This window comes from Apis cerana, linkage group LG5, assembly GCF_029169275.1.
Source record: "Apis cerana isolate GH-2021 linkage group LG5, AcerK_1.0, whole genome shotgun sequence".
Lineage (NCBI taxonomy): Eukaryota > Metazoa > Arthropoda > Insecta > Hymenoptera > Apidae > Apis > Apis cerana.
Genome location: NC_083856.1, coordinates 10,777,671 through 10,798,063, shown reverse-complemented (window position 1 = coordinate 10,798,063; position 20,393 = coordinate 10,777,671). Strand labels below are relative to the sequence as shown.

Here is a 20,393-nt window from a genome sequence, read left to right as displayed (position 1 = left end):
TTTGTCCCTGTGTATTTTCTTCTCCCCATTTCTATTCTTTAATTTAATTTGTTTTATTACGCTTTATATTGATTAATTATAATACAGCACTTTGTATAGATTAACGATATTATTTGTGAACAATTTATTTTCACGAAAAACGATGAGTGATAATGTATTAACTATTAATTCGAGTAAACGTATTTTTAAAACGATAAATTTTAATGGATTAAAAATAATGAATTACTCTTAAAATTAACAAATTTAATAAATAAAATGTTATCGGTAATGTAAGATATATGTATATATACAATATATGAAAATTAAATCGAATAAACTCTATTAATATTTTTAATTAATAGATTGAATAAAAGAAACTATAAAATTAATCAGATATCGGTGCTGTCTCATAAATGCAATTTTACAGAGCAAATATAATCAAAGAGAGCAAATGGTAAAAGAAGAGCGGAGATAAGTAAAAATATGAAAATCCGTGCAATCTCCAGAGAGCCATAAATAAAACACAAAGAAATAGAAATAGTATAAAGATTGACTTTCAGCGCCATCTTTGAAATTTCTTCAAAAATCATGTTTCTAAAAGCACTCAAGAGATGGCACGAATGTTCAATTCTTATTCTTCTTTATCTTGTTTTTGAAAATAATCTTTAGCACTCCAAAGATAATATTTTTAGTAAATTTTTACTGTATTTCTGTCCTTTTCATATTATTTTTTATCCTTTCCCTTGTGTGTTTCATTTGCTGCATTCTGAAGATGATAAGATAATTTCAATATTTTTATCCTATCAATATCATTTTCTCACTTTATTATTAATTAAACAATTAATAATTAAATGAATAAATAAATAAGTAAAGAAATAAAAAAATAGATTACTATATAAATGAAAAAATAAGTGAATAGGAACAAATAAATAGAAAAAATAAAAGAATGAATAAATCAATAAATAAAAACCTATATAATTGGAAAAATGAATAGACAAAAAAAAAAATAGACAAAGAAATAAAAATTAAATAAATCGATAAATAAAAATCTAATTAAGTAAAGAAATGAAAATATAAAAAAATAATATACTAACTGATTGTATAAATAAAAAAGTAAAAAAATAAAAAGATAAATTATATTATACAATATATAAATGAAAAAATAAAAACTGAATAAATATATAAATAAATGATTATATAAAATGATTATATGAAAAATAGATAAAGAAGTAAACAAATAATTTAATTGATAAATAACTAAGTAAATAAATTATGAAATATTAGGAAAATAATACTACGGAAATATAAATATTTTAATTTGCAAAAATATATATAATTTTTTATTGTAATAATTTGTTAGAATTATAAATTAACAGTAAAAATCTAAAAATTATAAAATTATTGATCATTATATCCGAAAAATCAATTTTGATACGATCGACAAGAAACGTATATTTTCGTTAAACTTCGTGGCGCGACCTTATATAAGACAGCTCGCAAGTCAGAGATAGTAATCATTTATTAACGAACCTACCTGACGAATAGATCAAATCTGTAACACTTTAACTAAATTTTTATGATGGAAAATAATTTTCGATCATTTATTTTTATAACATCTTTTTTTCATTAATATTTAATATTATTATACATATTATATATTATTTATTTTTTAATCAACATTTTTTTATTATTTCATTTATTTAAACATTTACATATTTATTTATTTAAATATTTATTTTTTAGTTTATTTATTCCTTTAATCTTTTATGTATTTCTTTATTCATTTATTTACTCTTTTATTTGTTCATTTATTTTTTAATTTATACTTTCATTTATTTATTCCTTCATTTTTTTACTTGTATATTTATTTTAAACATTTTTTTGTTTAATTTCTTCTTTATTTTTCATCGTATCTTAACTTTGATATTCATTTTTCTATTAGCTCGCTTTTCCTTTTAAGTATTCATGTTGTGATCATTATTTTTAAATTACATTGCAAATAATCACTATTTTAAAGTTCTTTCACTTTAAATTGCATTTTTAATACGAATGCTATGCAAATAGATTTTAGATTTAGTATTTAGATTAAGTTTAGTATTTAATTTAAGATTTCATCGATGGACAACGATAGACAATGATGAGAATTTTATAAATTTCAATTTTTTATTATAATTCATTTTAATATATTTAGTATAAGTATATAATAACTTGCGATTGTAAAGACTCATTCTACTTTATTGTAAATAATTTTTATTAATTTTTTTTTTATGTTTCAGACTTTTCTAACATATTTATAAGTTTAATTTTATTTAACGTTTAAATTTATTTCAATATTTTATTTTAATATTATTTTTTATTTTTTTTTTCAGGCGGGTCTCGACGCATAGTCATCTCCTTATAGCGAGACCTAATAATTGGTATTGGCTTTGTTAAAGAAATTGTGATAAAAAAATTATATTAGAAATTATATTATTTTTGGAAAGCAATATCAAGCTAAGAACTATACATGCATGTATATTTTATTAAATTCTTTATTAAATTCATAGTTATATTCAAATATAACAGTAATGATAACAGTAATGATAAATCAAATTCTTTAAAAATTTTTTTTACAAAATCAAAATAATATAAAATCATATTTATCGTTTAAATTTAATTTAATAAAAAATTAAATGATAAATAGAAACAATCAATTCTATACAAAACGAAACATTTTTTTATCTCTTTATGAAAAACAATAGTATATAAAAAATAAACAATTAAAGTAATTTATCTATAATTCTTATTAAAAATAATTTTTAAAAATGTGGGGAATGAGGGATGAAAATAAATAACTTTAATTTATTTTTTCTCTAATATACATATGCACCTATATATATATATATTATATGTATGTATATATTTATATTTATTGCATCAGACACAGGAAATTCGTAATTTAGAGCTTTAGAACGTATGGCCCTTTTTAGGTTTTCCTCTCATTTTTTTTTCCCCCTTATTTCTTGTTCACTCTTCGCTCCTTTAAAAGACAGTGGAAAGAGAAGAAGGTACGACAATTAGGATTTAGTCCGTTTACTTTCTAATGAAATACATTGTTTTAATCTGGTACACCTGGAATAATTGGATAAATATAAATAACAAATAATGATATAAAAATATTAAATTAATATAATTTATAAAATTTATATAATTTTTTCGTTGAAATTTCGAATAAAATCTTACCCTCCTCTTCAGAATCAGATATTCGCGTAGCTTGTAACGAGCTTTGCTTAGATAATGTTCTACCATGAGCACGAGGTCTAGCAGGCGGTGATTGTTTGTTCCAAAGTGCTTCGAGTTGATCGAAATGTTGCGATTGAGCGAGAGCAGCCTGTTCCGGTCCTAAACCGGATGGGCTACTCGTTAATCCAACCTTGCTGATCTCGTCCATGGAAGCGCTTACGCTAAATCTTCGTTGTAATCCATCCTCCACCGATGATGTCAACATACCTGGATAAAAAATGTTTCAATAATTAAAAAATATTTTCATAAATATTTAAAAATCCTTCATTAATAATACCTGATGTAAGGTGGCCATATTTCCTATGCCACGTGTCACTATCCAGTGAAACTTCCTTCTTCAACAATCTCTTATGTGGTCTCTTTGGTCCAGGTAACCTCAGGTCTCTGATATCGCTCCAAGGTGCCACATAATCAGGTAATTTGACATACTGTGCAGGGGTATTATGCAAACAGAGAATAGGCATGCATTTATGCTCAAGTAAATGCAATGCAAGTCTCGATAGATCCGTGGCGACCTCGAGACCTAACACAGGAACGTGTAACATTATACTGCTTAGGGAGCAACCCTTTTTCGTATCCCAGATAATCAAACTTTTGTCTTCGCTTCCAGAGGCGGCTAAACTTCCATCTCCTGATAATTTAACGCAGGTTATATAGCCTAAGTGGCCCTTCAAAGTGTGAAGATCGCTGCCAGTATTAATATCCCAAATAATCAGATTGGCATCTCTGGAGCCAGACACTACGATAGATTTGTCCAAAACAGCAACTGCGACGCAGGTAACGTGATCCGTGTGACCGACTAGAACCTAGAGTGTTCAAAATTTGTTGAATTAATTTTCCAAAATATTTATAATGAAATTAAAGTGTTGTAAATAGAAACATTTAATGAAAAAAAAAATAATTTCAAGATTTTGTTAATATTAATTAAAAATAAAAATATAAACCTGTGATAATTTGCCACCAGCGAGTTGCCAAACTTTCAAGCTCATATCTCTGGAACCCGTGATCAACGATCGAGAATCTGGAGTTACGACAAGACAAGTAATTTCTTGAGAATGCGATACTTGGTATTTTTCTTCTGGACCAATACCTAAACCTATGATTCTTAATTGATTGTCTCCTGTGCCGCATATCGCATATCTGAAATTTAAAAAAAAAGAACAAGTATATAAATACGATACAAATACATAAATGCAAGTTATTTTTTAAATATAAATTATCATAATAATGTATGGAAAGTAGTCAAATTTTAGGGTTGCAATGATCATAAAACTATTATTAGTAAACTTAACTAAACTGTATTAACATTAGCAGTTTAAATGAAAATTCTATTGTGATTAATTATATATATACCTCATATCAGAAGAAACTGTAAAACAACGACCTGGTCCGCATACTGATTGAATTAGAGTGCCGGTATCAGCTGCCCAAACTCGAATTCCACCAGCTCTATCAGAACTGACCACTCTTCGACCATCATACATGACAGTCACTGCAGTAACAGGTGCCTGGTGTTTAAACGTTGTTACCAATATACTTAAATTCAGGCCCCAAACGCGAATTGTTTTATCCTCGGAACCTGTTTTAAATTTTCTTTGTTATTAAATTGCGTTAAATTGAATATTTTGAACTGAGAAGATATAATTGTCGTTTGTTTAATTCTTAAACGCACGATTATTGAAAAAAAGAGATAGGTAATTATCTAGTTAAGCGCTTGTATTGCAATAATTAAGCAATTAAAGCATTATCAAGTTAAATAAAATTATTATTTTTACTTACTACTAAATACATCTAATGTGGACAATTTTTCTAAATCGGCAACATCTATATTTTACTAATATCGTTTATCGCTATACCTACCAGAAGCAACAAATAAGCCGGAGGGTGAAAATGCAATACAAGTCACACTAGCGATATGGCCCTCGAAAGTGTAAAGCAATTCGTGAGTGTTTAATTGCCAAAGATTGACGAGAGAATCGACTCCACCGGTAACCGCCATTGCTCTGTCTCTGGATATATCCAAACAAGATATAGGAGCAGTGTGCGGATGCAATGATTCTGCACTGCTGGATTTTTGTCGCTTAGTATTAGCCTCTTCGCTACGAAAGCTCCAATAAGCCACTCGATCGCCAGAAGCTGTTATCAGGAAGTCGTCTTTCTCGGTTACCTTTTAGGAAAAATTTTATTTAGGCATAGAAAGCATATGAGAATAAACTTGTACACTTGTACGAATGTATATAGGTATATTTGATATACATTATCTTTGAAAATTTGTTTAATCAATTACCAATAATTAATAATTAAAAATTACATACGCTAATAACTATTGTAATAATTAAATAGAAACTAATTCATTTTTATTTTGTACCTGTTGTTAAACGAATCAACTACAAGCTGTTGATGAATGGTGATGACGAATAAAATTACTAGTCTACCAGTTTAAAACAATAATATTCTTTCTTCAAACAATCCTTGCAATATCTACTGCAATTAATTTTATAATGTAACACTTTACCTTAACAGCAGTAACATCCGCTGAAGGATTGGCAGGCAATGTCCTCGTCAATCTTCCACTGTGCATGTCAAACACGGAAATCTTCCCCTTGATTCCACCAGCAATGGCTCTTCTGCAATCCCTCGCCAAACAGATACTCTTCACGTCCCCCTGGTGGCCTCTCAACGTGTGAATCTCGGTTCCCGTGGCCAAACATCTCAAGTACAATTTTTGATCCTCGCAGGCTGCTAACAGGAACACGGAATCCGCCGATATGTCGATCATTGTCACCGGGGAGGGTAAAACGGTGCTCCTTAACAGCGAGAATCCATCCAGACACCACAAACAGACTGTACAGTCGGAAGAACCGGTAACGAGGAATTCGCCGGTAGAATCGATGCGAATAGAGTTGACTGGCCCTCGATGATGGTCTACTTTGATGAGAACATCGCCGGTTAAGAGGCTGGTAACAATTATTCTGGAATCTTCGCCTCCGCTGAGAAAAAAAATAAAAATTTTGATGTTACTGTGAAATTTTAAAAAAGTCTATGGAATATCAGATTATTGTTGTAATTATAAATTTTCATTTCTTTATTTATTTATTGTATGTTATACTTTTATAAGATAAAATCAGAGACCTGATAATCATAGGATTCTTAATAGCAGACGTTAAACACAGAACTGGCGCAATGTGTTCTTGTATTCTCAATTTTAGAGTCAATTCCTTCATATCCCAGACTATAATTGAAGTATCTTCAGAGCCTGTCAGCAAATATTGCGAATGTTCCGTCACAGCTAAGCACAAAATTGGATTCGAATGTCCTGAAATTATTTTTCAGAAATAAAAATGATTTAAAGATGATCCATTTAAAATTATAAACTGAAATAAAAGTATCACTAAGTACCTTTAAATGTATGAACCAATTGTCCAGACATCACGTGCCATAATTGAGCATCTCCTTGGAAAGGAACAATGATAACATGCTGCCCGGAAGTAGTAGCCTCAACGAGTTTCACACCTTGTGGATAAGATAAAGTGCGAATTTGAAGAGGTAGCGGTGGTTGTAGCCATCCGTTCAATGGTACCAATAATGGCGCCGTGTAACCATCGCACCATGCCATTGCTGCTGTTACCATTCTGCTAACCTTGAATTAGAATTACGTTTTAATATTCTAATATTCTTCTAATACAAATATTTAGATATTACAGATATCTTCTCACCAAATCACCACCATCTTCAGCCACAGGCCTCAACCAACAGATCAGTTGCGCTCCAAGTTGAAGAGGATCCCTCGTTAAAATGTCGCTAGATTTTCTCACCGTATAGTATACCAATTCCAAGTCTCTGTTCAGCAAATATTTTCTCGAGTGCTCGAGAACACACCTCAGGTAGCTAACAGAAATCATTTGTACGGCGGCCAAGAGGAAATCAAACGCGCAGACTGCCAATTTCTTCAACTTCTCTACGTCTCCACCTCGCAACAAATGCAACCAACCTTCTTCCACGTGTCTCAGATTATATGCTGCGGTTTCTGTCCTCGGTCTACTCTGAAAAGGCGTTTCCTTTTTTGGAGTTTCCTCCACGGAGAAAGATTTATCATCCTTCTCTTCGAAATCTTCCGAGAAGAAAAGATTCGTCAATTCGCCGTGATAACTCTTCAAGGTTTCTTGATTGGCAAAATATTTTTTCCGGGCTAGATCGCGAATTGGATAACGCCAGGAAAATAACAGTCTTCCACTCATTACACGCACCTGAGAATAACGAAGGTATGAAATTGATTTAATGAGTGTGTTTGATTAAATAAACGAATTATTGTGAAAAATTACCTTAAGAAATTCGTTGAATGTTCTTCTAATCAAACACCAAGTGGCAAAATTGAAGAATCCTTCTTCTAAAAATAGTGGTCCATCGCCCCCTGTCGGCATGATCACCTCGAGAATCTCTGTTTCGGATAAACCGTATTCCGTGGAAGCCAAAATGGCGCCAATTCTATTAGCCGCGCATTCACCCACCAATTCCTCCAACGTGTCAAAAATGTTTTCATTCTCTTGCAAATTTGAATTTGAGTCTTGAAGCTCGATTAAAATTTCGTTGCTACGTAATCTCTCTTTTTGTATTGGAGTGAGCCGTAATACTTCCGGAGGAAGAGCTGTAGTTACTATTAAATGTACTCCTAATAATGAACAGAAAAATCATATCGTGATTTTTATATCAATAAATATAATATTAATGTAATAATAATAAATATAATAAATGTTATATCAGAAATATAAGTAATAGCTGAGAAAAATTTCTAATCAAACTTTATGTTTCTATTTCAATTTAAATGATCAATCATCAATATGCTATGTGCTACATTGATACATCAGATCTTTATTTTAAAAAGTTCTTAATAATAGATAAGTCTCGAATAAGTCAATAACACGAGAGCATATTATGAATGAAATAAGCCATTTGTTTGTCCAGCTAGAATCCAGTTTCATAAGAACCATTAACAACATTTTACCTGGCGGTAGATTCAGTGGCATCCACGATAGAGCAGCGACGATATCGCAATCAAGAGAGTGCAATCGATGAATGTCATCAAGAAGAATCACCAATTGTTCTTTTATAGGCTCCTCCTCGATCCGTCTCATAATTTGACCCAGCCAATTGTTCAAATAAAGAGGATCAAACGAGGCGTCTTTAGGAAGATTTCCATCCAACGAGCCGGAAAGGAAACCGACGTGTTGACAGAGTACTCGAAGCAGTTCGAGACTATACGCTGATCGAGGTGTAGATGCACAAAGGCGAACAATTCTAAACGTAGGACAATCCAACCAGTTGGAAGCATCCTCGTAAATTCTTGACAGCAACGATGATTTCCCGGAATATTTGCCGCCTTTTATTAATATAGGACCATGTTTCTGTGATTTACCTGTTGAATATTTTCTTTTTCAAAAAATAATGTTTCCAATATACGACTTTTTTAAATTGAAAACAAATTATATATTTATATATTATATAAGCAGCGAATAATGAAGAAAAAGACGTGTTGCTTAATAAGAGAAGATTACCCGATATTAAGATCTCCCTGATCCTTTCAATATTCTCGTTGTTCTCGCAAGGTTTGATCTCCCTAAGAAGCGCCAGATGTACCAGACTCTCCGCATAGATTTCCTGCACCATCTTCTTCTTGCTCTTGATTTCTGGATCCGCTTCGATAGAGGCATTCACCAAATTCTGCACCCGATTCACCACCAAGCGGCAAAGATGAGCCAGGTAGCCTTTATGGGATCTATTATCGGGATTAATGCCACCTTGCTTCTGATCCACATCGATGTTAATTATATTGTCGGATGGAAGACGGTTGTCCACCAAAGACTTCAACGAAGCAACTGCTCTGGTGCTCTTTTTGCCTTTCCATGTGCGTTTCACGGCTATTATGCCGTCACCTGTTTCGTCCAGTTCTATAAACAAACGTTAGAGAAACGTAAATTAAGAAGAAAAGGTAAAAAAAAAGTGATCGAATCAGTTGAGTCATTATTTTGAAAAATTAATTTTATTGATATAACTTACGCAAGGCGTACTCGAGCTGTCTCTCAGCAGCGCTCTTCAATATATTCTTAATCTCTTCGTTATCACATTGATCCGAAACTGCAGATTCCGCAGCCTTTTTCAACGCCTCCCTTAACGTTGGTTCCGAACTATGCCAACTGTCCTTCGTAGTTCCCAATCTGTCAATTATTTACAACATAATATTCTATAAATACTTCCTGTACGGCTACCAACAATTCTCAAGAGGTTCGTGAAAAGGATCGGCTAATCCTTTCTTAAGGATTCCTTTTTCAATACCAACAAGACAACTAAAGGTTCAACTGTAAACAGAAAATCATTCATTGAATTAAGTGATAGGAATTCTTGAAAATTGAAAATTTTACGAAGGCGAATTTTATGGTCAAAAATAGTGGCAAAATTTTCTAGAATTAATATATGGAATAACAGTGTGAATTATTGAATTCAATTATCGCAAAAATTAAATCCACCTGAAAATTTTACAAGAGAGTTTAATTTATTGATTTATATTTATTTTAATCACACATTTACAAAAATTTCATGATTCCTTTTCCTTCTCCTTCCTAAATAAAACTTGTAAAATCTTTTTAAGTTATCAAATATCTTTGTTATCATTTTTTTTTCTTCTTTTTAATTCAAAATAAAAAAATACATGTAACTAATAAGTATACTTACATGCTGTATTTTCCTATCAAGAAAAAGAGAAACTAATTTATGTTCAATGGCAGTTTCCTATCTAAATACTAAATATTATATTGAAAATTATTTCTAATTAACCTAGCAACGAACTAAGATATTGTTAAAAGTTATTCATCGCATCGTAATCATCCCTTTAATAAGAAGAGCGCAGAAAGAATACTTTCGTTCTATGTATTTTTAGAATCTAATATTAGGATTTAATATTAAATTAATATTAAATCATGAAAGTTACAAACATTTGATCGTAAATAATAAGATGAATTTTATCGATTCATGCATTGAAGTACGAGCTAGATTTTTTTTTTAACTATTGGAAGACATTTGTAGAATAAAAAAATTCTAGCTTCACACTAACATACATTCTTTTTTTAAATTAAAAATTTAAAACTAATTATGAGGATATATACGGATATTATACATGGAAAAGGATTTGCATGATAGAAGATTCGATTGATTGAATTTGGTTTATTAAAATACGAAATAATATGATAGAGTACGATAGATTTAATACTTAAAGAAGAAGAAAAAGGATATCACAATCACGAAAATAAGATAAAAAAAGACGAAGAATATTTTCATCATGCTTCAAATAAAATTATATAACTTCATAAAACTTTAATTTTTTAATTTCGTGCAATATTGAAAATTAGAAAAATATTTAAATAATACATGAAAAAGATTATATCAACAATCTAGAAAAATAATAGGATGACACAACTATAAAATTACAAATTTTTAATTAAATGCATTTTAGAAACGTCTTATCAACATATCAATTCCTTGACTATTTTATTCCTTTTTTAATAATTTACTATTTAATATTTCAATTATAATATTATAATATTTATCATCTTTTTATATAACAATAACAATTAACTTATTATAATTTAAAATTTACGATAAGAATTGTTTTGTCTATTATTTAAGAATTTTCTTTATTATTTGATCATATAATAAAATTTAATTAACTAAAATTGGTTCTCATAACACTCTAAAAAATAATTTTTCATATTGTATCATTGTTGTTTCCTCATTTAGTATATATATATGTATATATACTTTCTTATATCTCTCTTTTCTAAGCTCATAAAATAATTAAATTTAAATCATACGACGACATGAAATCATATTATAATCATAAAAAATTGGAATAAAATAAAATATAAGAAATAGAAGAAGAGAAAAACACAAAAAATGTTACGATAAAAGTGAAAACAGTGGAAATTGTTGATGAAATTGGAATAATAAATAATTTTCTTTTTTATTTCGTTCTCAATCATTGTACTCGCCATTTTTATTTTATGCCTAATGTTACAATGAAATATAATTACTCACCTGCCAGCCTTTAGGACGTAGCAATCATCATTATCGCATTCATAGTACTCCTTCATATCGTCGCAGCGATTCGAAAGGATTTCGTAGGTTGCGGAAGTGAGCTTCGTTGGTAACCATCCGATATTGTGCTCGTCACCGATTAATAGCTTCAAATCGAATTTTACACGCATTTTTAGATCTTATAATAATATTATAATAATCATATGATTTAAAATATATAATATAGAAAAATAATTATAAGAAAAAATAATATTTATAATGTAATAATATACAAATAGATGTTTATTTATTTTAAACATTATATTTGAAAACTTACCAATAAAAAACAACCTCTTGAATGTTGATAAGCAGCATGTATTTCGTCGAAAAAATATTCGGCTAAGAATGGATTTTGATCAGGATTCACGTTTGTTGCATATTGCATATCCACTAACAGCACCTATAGCATTTTTATTTTTCAATCAGTCAGTCAAATATGAAAATATATAGATATATAGTATATAGAACAATAAAAATAAATAAATAAATAAATAATAAATAATTCTATAATTAAAAAATATAAATTTTAATTAAAAAATATTTTAGTTATTCTATAATAAAAATTTTTTTTTTTAATTAAATATATTTTAACTAAATTTTTAATTTTTATTTTTCAAATGTAATATTATATTTTATATCAATTTTATATTGAATTTTTTTCAACAATTCTTATTTTCCGAAAAAAAATGTAAAAAAAAAAAACATAAAATTAAATTTCAGTCTAATAAAATAATGTCCTAAAAACAAAACTCATTAAAGAAATAATCTTTCTCTTTTTTCGTACCTCGATTCCCATGTCATCATAAATCGATTGCAGCTCAGGACCGACTAGTTCCAATAATTGCTTCCTTTCTTCTATAAATTCTGCAAATATTAGAAATAGAAGAAAAAGATCAATTTAGAGAAAAATATGTATACAACGTACACATGCGTATATAGTGGTTAAAAAAAGAATTAACAAAAATATGAATATTTTTATTTATAAAGATTTATATGAAAATTACAATTTTAACATTAAAAAATTATCTTTTGATTTCAAAATTATAATTTCGATAAAATTGTGTCAAAGAAAAATTTCAAAAAAAAAATTTACCATAAAATAAATTTTATTTGTTTGTTACTCTTCTAAAAATTTACAAAATAATATATTGATTAATTTTTTCCGTAAATTTTTTTTCTATTTTGCGATATATAATTTTTTAATTTTTTCGAAATGTAAAAATTTCATTATCCAATAAATCAAAAACTTTTTTATAGAACAATAATATTTCAAAGAAGTAATCTAGAGTTAAAACAATATGCACAAATAATTTATTTAATTATAAGATATAAAAGTGATCTTAAACTGTTTTACAAAATCTTTTTGTAAAAAAGATAAAAATTTAAATAATCAGTTTCCATAAAAATATATTAAACTTTATTCATCTTAATTATAATAATTAGCAAGACATTTCCAAAAATGTTGTTCATAATATCACCACTTACCTTAGTTACAAGTACATGTTTAAAATGATATATGTTGATTTCCATATATTTCTATAATTTTTATTAATGATAAAAATATGGAGCATTCTATCGTTCGATTTTGATTTTTCTCTCTATTAATCTAAAGAATCTATTTATTTATATTTAAAACATCTATTGAAACTATGATAGAGAAATCTGTACAAATCGAATATTTGAGTAAAACCGATAACTTTCTTTTAAAACGATTCAAAATTTTCTAATATTGTTACAATTTTATATATATCATAATCGCTTGTATCACTTTATAAAAAAAATAATTGTTAATAATTTATATTTATTAAAGTCATAATAATTTTTACTTTTGAATGTTTTAATTTTATAATTTAAATTCCAATCATTTCAAAATTTTACTTCATTTTGCTTCATGATATTATTAATAATTTATCATATTTATAAACTCATACATTGGTCAATACTGAGATAAAATATATGAAGCAAAATTGACATTCTATAATACAATAAATGATAAAAGTAAATAAAAAATACGCTTTTTAACAAAAAATAGTTGAATGGAAATAAATATTTTTATGATAATCTTATACGATTTATTAATTATTTATTTATAAAAAAAAATCAGGATATATAAAAATATTTGATTGTGAAAATATGTTACAAAATCTTTGATATCAAGTCATAATTTATGATGATTTTAAAGGAACTTTTCCTTAAGATTCCAATTTTATATCAGATTTTATACCTAAAGTAATAAGATATAAAAATATTTTTTTTAATATGTCTTTAGTTATTATAAATAATTTTGTGATATAAAACAATCTGTAATATTTTAATAATTTTATTTGTAATATTTAAAATATATTGTGAAAAAAATAAAGTATTTCAAAATTATCAGAAAAAAGAAAAAAGAATGAAAATATTTTGTGGACCTGAGAAAAATTCATTAATAATAGCATAACTAAAATGCTTCGACACTTACCGTGTCTTGAATGCCATCATGGTAGAAATCAGGTCAAAGGTCTGTGTATATGTACGAAGCAAATAGTATGTACGGATATTCGCGGGAAACATGCTCAGCGTATATATCCCTCTGGTTACGAGGACACGAAAGGTCATCAAAGTATTATTTAAAATATTACAAATATCAAAATTTATTACAAAAACAAAATTATAATGATTTATATATCATTAAAACAATCTTAGAATCTAAATTTTTATTTTATTTTATTAAAATAAATAGAAAACAATGTTATCAATATATCGTGTATATAATTTCGAAAATTGGATATATATTGGAAAATTGAATACTTATAATATTTTGAAACCTAAAACTTTAATTAACGATTAAGTTCTAAAAGTTTAAGTTTTAAAAATCGATTATTCTATTCGTAAATTGTGTTACATTAAATTATACAAAATTTATTTAATAAAAAAATATTTTAAATAAATATATTTTATATTAATTTCAAATGTATTTATTATACTATTAATATATATGATATCTACTCATTCTTGAATAAATGTTACTTGAATACATTGAAATAATTGCTGTTTTATCCTCTTTTATGATACATATTATATACATTTATATTATTATATTAAAATAAATTCAATGATAAATGTATGTTAAAATTATCATTAGAGTAATTTAAAAAAAAATTTACCAATAAATGTACATTATATAACAAAAGTGCAATAAAATAAAAAGAAATAGGTTGGTAAGCATATGAAAGCATTGATAGGGAAAATGGACAAATTTATACACATAGGCAAATTAATGAATTAACAAATTATTTTATTAAACGATTAAAATTTATAAATTTTCTTTTGTTGCCTTCAATGTTTCATATGTGTTACATATAAATATACAACGAATATTTGTAACAAACATATGAAATAATGTGTATATATGCAAACACAGAAAAACATATTCATTGCCGATATGCCGATAAGCAGTGAGAAGCTACGTACACCTATGCAATTGGAAAATAAAGTAACGAGACAAAGGATTGAATCTAATAAATTGTTATTTTCAAACATATAAACACAAAATATTTTAAAAAAGATTTAGTCTTACGATCATGTTTAGATTTAGGTTTATATAATTTCTTAAAAAAGAGAATTAAATAAGTAATTATAAAAAGAATTAATAACTAAACAGGCATATCAAAGAGCGACACATATTTAATAAATTAATTAACATTGATACATAAATAAATAAATAATGCAGGTATATGTATTAGGTTGATACACATGAAATAGAAAAATTCTTGATAAAGTTAAATTATTATAGCTTTACTAAAAATAATATTTAGATATAATTTAATAAATCCAATATATTTTGATCAATATAAAACAAAGATTTATGATTATTATATATATTTAATTGATTATATTGAGAATCATATTGATTGAATAATGATTCGTTACATTTATAAAATTGATTATTTCATATGCAACAATCTAATATATATTATGATATATCTAATATGATTCCATAAATTAACAAATAAAGCATATTATATTGATTTAACCCATTAGATAAAAATTTTTTCTTTTTTTTTCAATTGTTAATTTACACTTGAATTATATAATAATTTAATATAATATATATAATAATAATATATATAATAATTTAATAAATATATAATAATTATATAATAATTTAATTATGATTATTAATTTACATTTATATCAATTCAATTTTTATTATTTTTATTATTAGAAAAAAGTTTTATTATTAATAACATAATAACATATTTTATAACAGTGAAAGATTAATAAAAAGAACAATATTATTATTTTGAAAATTCTAATATTTAAAATTCTAATATTAAAAAAAAAAGAATTACAAATTTTATTAAGAAAAAACTGATTTTCTAAATATTAATATCTAATGAGTTAAAGTAATATTAAAATAATTTAATTATAAAAATAAATACATTGTTTAAATGACACACTTTTCTATACTTACTATTAAAAAAAAATTCTTTCTTTGTATTATTTTATAAATTACTTATTTATTACAAATTATTATAAATTACTTATTTATCTATAGCAAAACTACTATCCATCTGAAATTAAATTTTTAACCAATTTTCAATTAATTGAACTAAAATATAATTATAAAATTTTCATATAAAAAAATTTTGAAAAATGTGCCATTTAAAGGACACATACAAATCAGACAAATAAGTCAAAATATCAATAAAAGAATAATAAGACCATTCCGTTCTCCAGCGATGAAGATTTTAATGAGCCTCGGAGCGGGTAAGTTTTTAGGAGATGGTCCACCTTTAATTACTCCTGCGATAAGTTCCACTTCCAGATTCATTTTGCAGCTGTTTAATCTTGCAATTTAAAATAACAATTTCTTCTTTCCACGAAAATGTTTTGAAGCACAGCCTAATTTAAAAAGATAAAATAATTATATTATTAATAAAATCAAATTGAAATTATTATAAATAATTATTATAAATATATATATATATGAATTGAATTTTTTCTAATTACTTTCTACAATATTATTGATAATCAAATCGTTTTATCAAGTTTTTATATTTATATAAAAAATATAATTAATATAATTATATTTTTATTACTTTTACTATTATTTTATTATTTTTTTATTATTTGATTAATACAATTATATTTTTTAGATGGAATATTAATTAAAAAAAAATATTAGTTAAAAAAAACTTCTTAATTTCTATCTCTAGATGACATGTATATAACTACGTTATGAATCATTTCGAATTAAATCATTGTTTCATATATATAAATAATCAAGCACAAGCTTAGAATTAAGTGAACAGAAATGAACAGAACATTATCGAAACATTTTACTAATAATTTTCTTTTCAGAAAACGATATTCCATTGATTTATCGTTTTATTTTATTTTTAGCTATTCATATCAATTATTGAAATTGAGACCGTTTCTATTTAAATTTGCCAATAAAATTTATTACATGATGACAAATGACAATTAACAAAATAGATAACTTAAATTAATCTTCACTTTTAAGTAAAAGTAAATATGTTGATTGGAAATCTTCTTTTTCGATTTAAATCTTTTTTTTTTAATTTGATCTCATTTTTTATGATTTTAAAAAAAATACTATTTGAAAATAAAATATATTTTATATTATATAAAAAATTAAAATTATATAAAAATTAAAAATCATATATATATATTATATGTAATAATATATAATGTAAATAAATATTATAAAATTTTGAAAAATTAAAAATTAAAGAATTTTTAGCCTAAAATTAATACTTTTCAAGAATACTAGGAAAATTTAAAATATATTAAAATAATATTAATAATAATTTAATAACATAACTATTATTTAATATATATTTCATATATATTTAATATATATTTAATAATCGTATTATTTATTGTTATTATTTTTTAGTATATATATATATTTTTTTATTTATTAGAATTTTTATAAAAAAGTTATTGAAAACAATTTTTATTTTAAAAATATTCTTACCATTGCATAAATACGTAAAAATTATAAAATAATTAATCGAATTAAATTCGCAAACAATAAATATAAATGATCAAAAATAAATTTAACACATCAATATAAAAATTTTATAATACGTACATATATTCTATGACATAGAATAATAAAATACCATTAACGATTTTATCTAACTATGTTGATTTAATTCTGTTTCATAATTGTCACACGTATTATAGTTGAAAGGATTTCCGTAAATGATATTTTATTTTGAAAAATAGCATTATTCAGTGTACTGAAATTAATTAAATTTTTCGTATTTATTTTTTTTTAACTTTAATAACAAAAATAATTTAGATGTTCGATTTAAATATGCTCTTCTTTTTTATTATATGTAGCACACATATTACATATATACTAGGCAATAATTTCACTTAATTATAATTCCAGCTTGATGCATGCAGAACAAAGGCTTAATTTCAAGGTACAATCGATATCACGGAAAATTCGTTGCCAGGTTTTTCTACATTAGATTACAGTGAACTTACATATAATGCATTTATCATCAATAAAGCTGACTTACAATATATTATTATATAAAACAACATAATTTTATATAAAATCTTATAAGATTTAATATAAGATATGTTTAAATTTTAGTTAAAATTAAAATAAATATCGAATTAAATTTTGAAAATATCAAAAGATTAAAACCATTAAAATATCCGAATTTCATGTTACCCGCTCGAATCTGATCGACTTCTTAACCCAAAATTACTTTTAGAGAATTTTATTAAAATCAATCTAATTTTCTATCTATTTTTTTAATGTATATAATCATACTTTTATAAAAGATTATAAATTTATTATCATTATAATTTTTATAAAATCACAAAAAATTTAATTTTGAGACAATAACAATGTATCTGAAAGAAAAATGTTATTTTTAATGTTCTTACTTAATTTTGTGAAATATTTTTATTATCTTTAAAAATTTTTTGAACTATATTAAATAATCAATATCAATAAAATAATAATTATAAGTTAAAAGAGAAGTATAAATGATATAAACAAAATCTTCAAAAATATAATATTAAAAACAATATATATATATTATTTTTGAAAAAAAATAAAAAATATAAAATGAATAAAAAATATTTAATGAATTATAAACAGCAAACGGTACAATTCAATTATATAAATTTGAAATATAATTTAATTATATTATAAAATAAAATAATTAAAATCAAAAAATATATAAATATAAATCATGAAATGTAATTATAAAAAATATTATTTATTATATTGTTAAGTACAAAATAAAAACACTAAAAAATAAGATATATGTATATTATACATGAATATATGTTTTTATATTTTATTAATTCGAAAACTTCTTTCATACATTTTAATATGTATTTCACTAATTATTTTAATAATATGTATTTTACTTCTTTAAATACACTTAAATAAAATGTTAGCAATCAATTATAATGCAAAATTAATTAAGATTGTATTGTATTATAGGTGTTTTTTATTAAATTTTTCATAATAGAATTACGTAAATTAAATTTTAATTTAAAAACTTCTTGACAGTTTTTTGATTATTAATTCTTGAAATTCTTCCAAATCACAATTTAAAAAACACTGAAATTATCACTATGACATATTTTAATAAAACGAACATTTATATATAAACAAATGACTCATTATTTTTTACTTATCTTTTTATTTATTTATTGATTATCCTTTAAAAAAAAATTAAAAATGAAGAAAGATATAGAAAATTTATCAAATAATATTATAATAAAAGATATAAAAAAAATTTATTTCTTATTCTTTTTTATTTAAAAAAAATGACATAGACCTTGTAAGAAATATACAAATTTTCGAATAAAAAATAAAAGCTTATACAAAAAATAAAAATTAAAAATACATACCATAAAGTAGATCGAAGAAATAATATATAAGAATAAGTTGATAGAAAAAGAAGACACAAAATATCACAATAAATCGTTGCTTGGCACTAATAAACAAATAATCGCAATAATTTACTTTAAATAAGTATATTCTTTATGACGGAATAAAACTATCAATGCTAGTAGTTCTCACACGCACTGCCGGTCTAGTAAGATAAAATGGTAGAATATCAGAATACGCCATCTTTAATAGATTACACGCAAGCGCTGTTTGTATCACTACTATCCTGTAATCACAATCTACTTTAGATATAAATCATGTTGAAAATAAAGTAGGTAATAACTCGAATTAGCATTATTAAAAAAATTCCGTATTTTAGATAACATTACATTAAGCTACATTAATGTAATTTGATAATATTATACAATTATGAATTAGTGTTCCAATATTTTTATAATCAACATATGTTTATAAATTATAATATATATATATATATATATATATATCATGTTATCATATTTCTTATATAATCACATTTTCCCTTATTTATTTATATGTTTTTTCTTGTAGCAATTTTAACTTCAATTCTTATCTATATATATAATAATCAAATAACTATATGTTATTAGTTTGATTTCTGTGGTTTTTTTCACAATTTTATGAAATATTTATTTATTTTTATTACTTTGCAATATTTGTTTTCATAAAAAAATAATATAAATAAGAATAAAATGATTACAATTTATATATAATAAATAAGTAATATATAACAGCAATAATTTATTAGCTTAAATTGTTCATCTTCATCATTGTTGGGAATCCTTAATACATGACAAAATTCAATGGACAAGTAATATAATATCGAATATAATATCGATATTAATTAATAATAATATAACAATAAAACTTTATTTTTTGCTAATAAAATTTTAATACTTATCAAATTTATATTATATTATTTAATCAGATTATATTAAAATAAAATAATATAATTTAGATTATATTAACAAATGAAAAAAAATATTTATCACATTTTATTTTTAATTATAATTAGAATAATTATATATTTAAGAAATTTTTTTATTAAATAAAGTTTCTATGTTATTAAATGTTATTACATGTAATATGT

At 24.5% G+C, this 20,393-nt stretch overlaps 1 protein-coding gene across 2 annotated transcripts; it reads right to left on the bottom strand.

The window, feature by feature from the left end:
- Positions 1 to 2,793: 2,793 nt before the first annotated feature.
- On the bottom strand, positions 2,794 to 19,557 carry LOC107997863 (protein qui-1). 2 transcript variants are annotated; one of them, XM_062075199.1, is made up of 19 exons: positions 19,285 to 19,557; positions 16,093 to 16,272; positions 12,170 to 12,249; positions 11,663 to 11,785; positions 11,347 to 11,492; positions 9,316 to 9,473; positions 8,814 to 9,206; positions 8,264 to 8,674; positions 7,584 to 7,930; positions 6,978 to 7,508; positions 6,661 to 6,901; positions 6,394 to 6,577; positions 5,777 to 6,251; positions 5,122 to 5,428; positions 4,615 to 4,840; positions 4,206 to 4,401; positions 3,539 to 4,067; positions 3,202 to 3,468; positions 2,794 to 3,090 (listed from the first exon to the last, which is right to left on the bottom strand). In XM_062075199.1, the coding sequence occupies exons 2-19, from the start codon at positions 16,199 to 16,201 to the stop codon at positions 3,077 to 3,079; spliced, it is 4,737 nt and encodes a 1,578-aa protein (XP_061931183.1). In that variant the 5' UTR covers positions 16,202 to 16,272; positions 19,285 to 19,557; the 3' UTR covers positions 2,794 to 3,076. The 2 variants fall into 2 exon arrangements, with proteins under 2 accessions (XP_061931183.1, XP_061931184.1); XM_062075200.1 differs by lacking the exon at positions 19,285 to 19,557 and adding an exon at positions 13,847 to 13,957 and having other exon boundaries at positions 16,093 to 16,235.
- Between the last annotated feature and the right edge of the window lie 836 nt (positions 19,558 to 20,393).

Bases quoted from the DNA above. Each gene is read 5' to 3' on its own strand.
- LOC107997863 (XM_062075199.1), bottom strand. From the start codon at position 16,201: ATGAATCTGGAAGTGGAACTTATCGCAGGAGTAATTAAAGGTGGACCA. The intron at 4,068-4,205 runs GTTTATATTTTT...TGAACACTCTAG, and splicing joins CTGGTGGCAAATTATCACAG to GTTCTAGTCGGTCACACGGA. The intron at 3,469-3,538 runs GTATTATTAATG...TTTTTTATCCAG, and splicing joins ATATGGCCACCTTACATCAG to GTATGTTGACATCATCGGTG.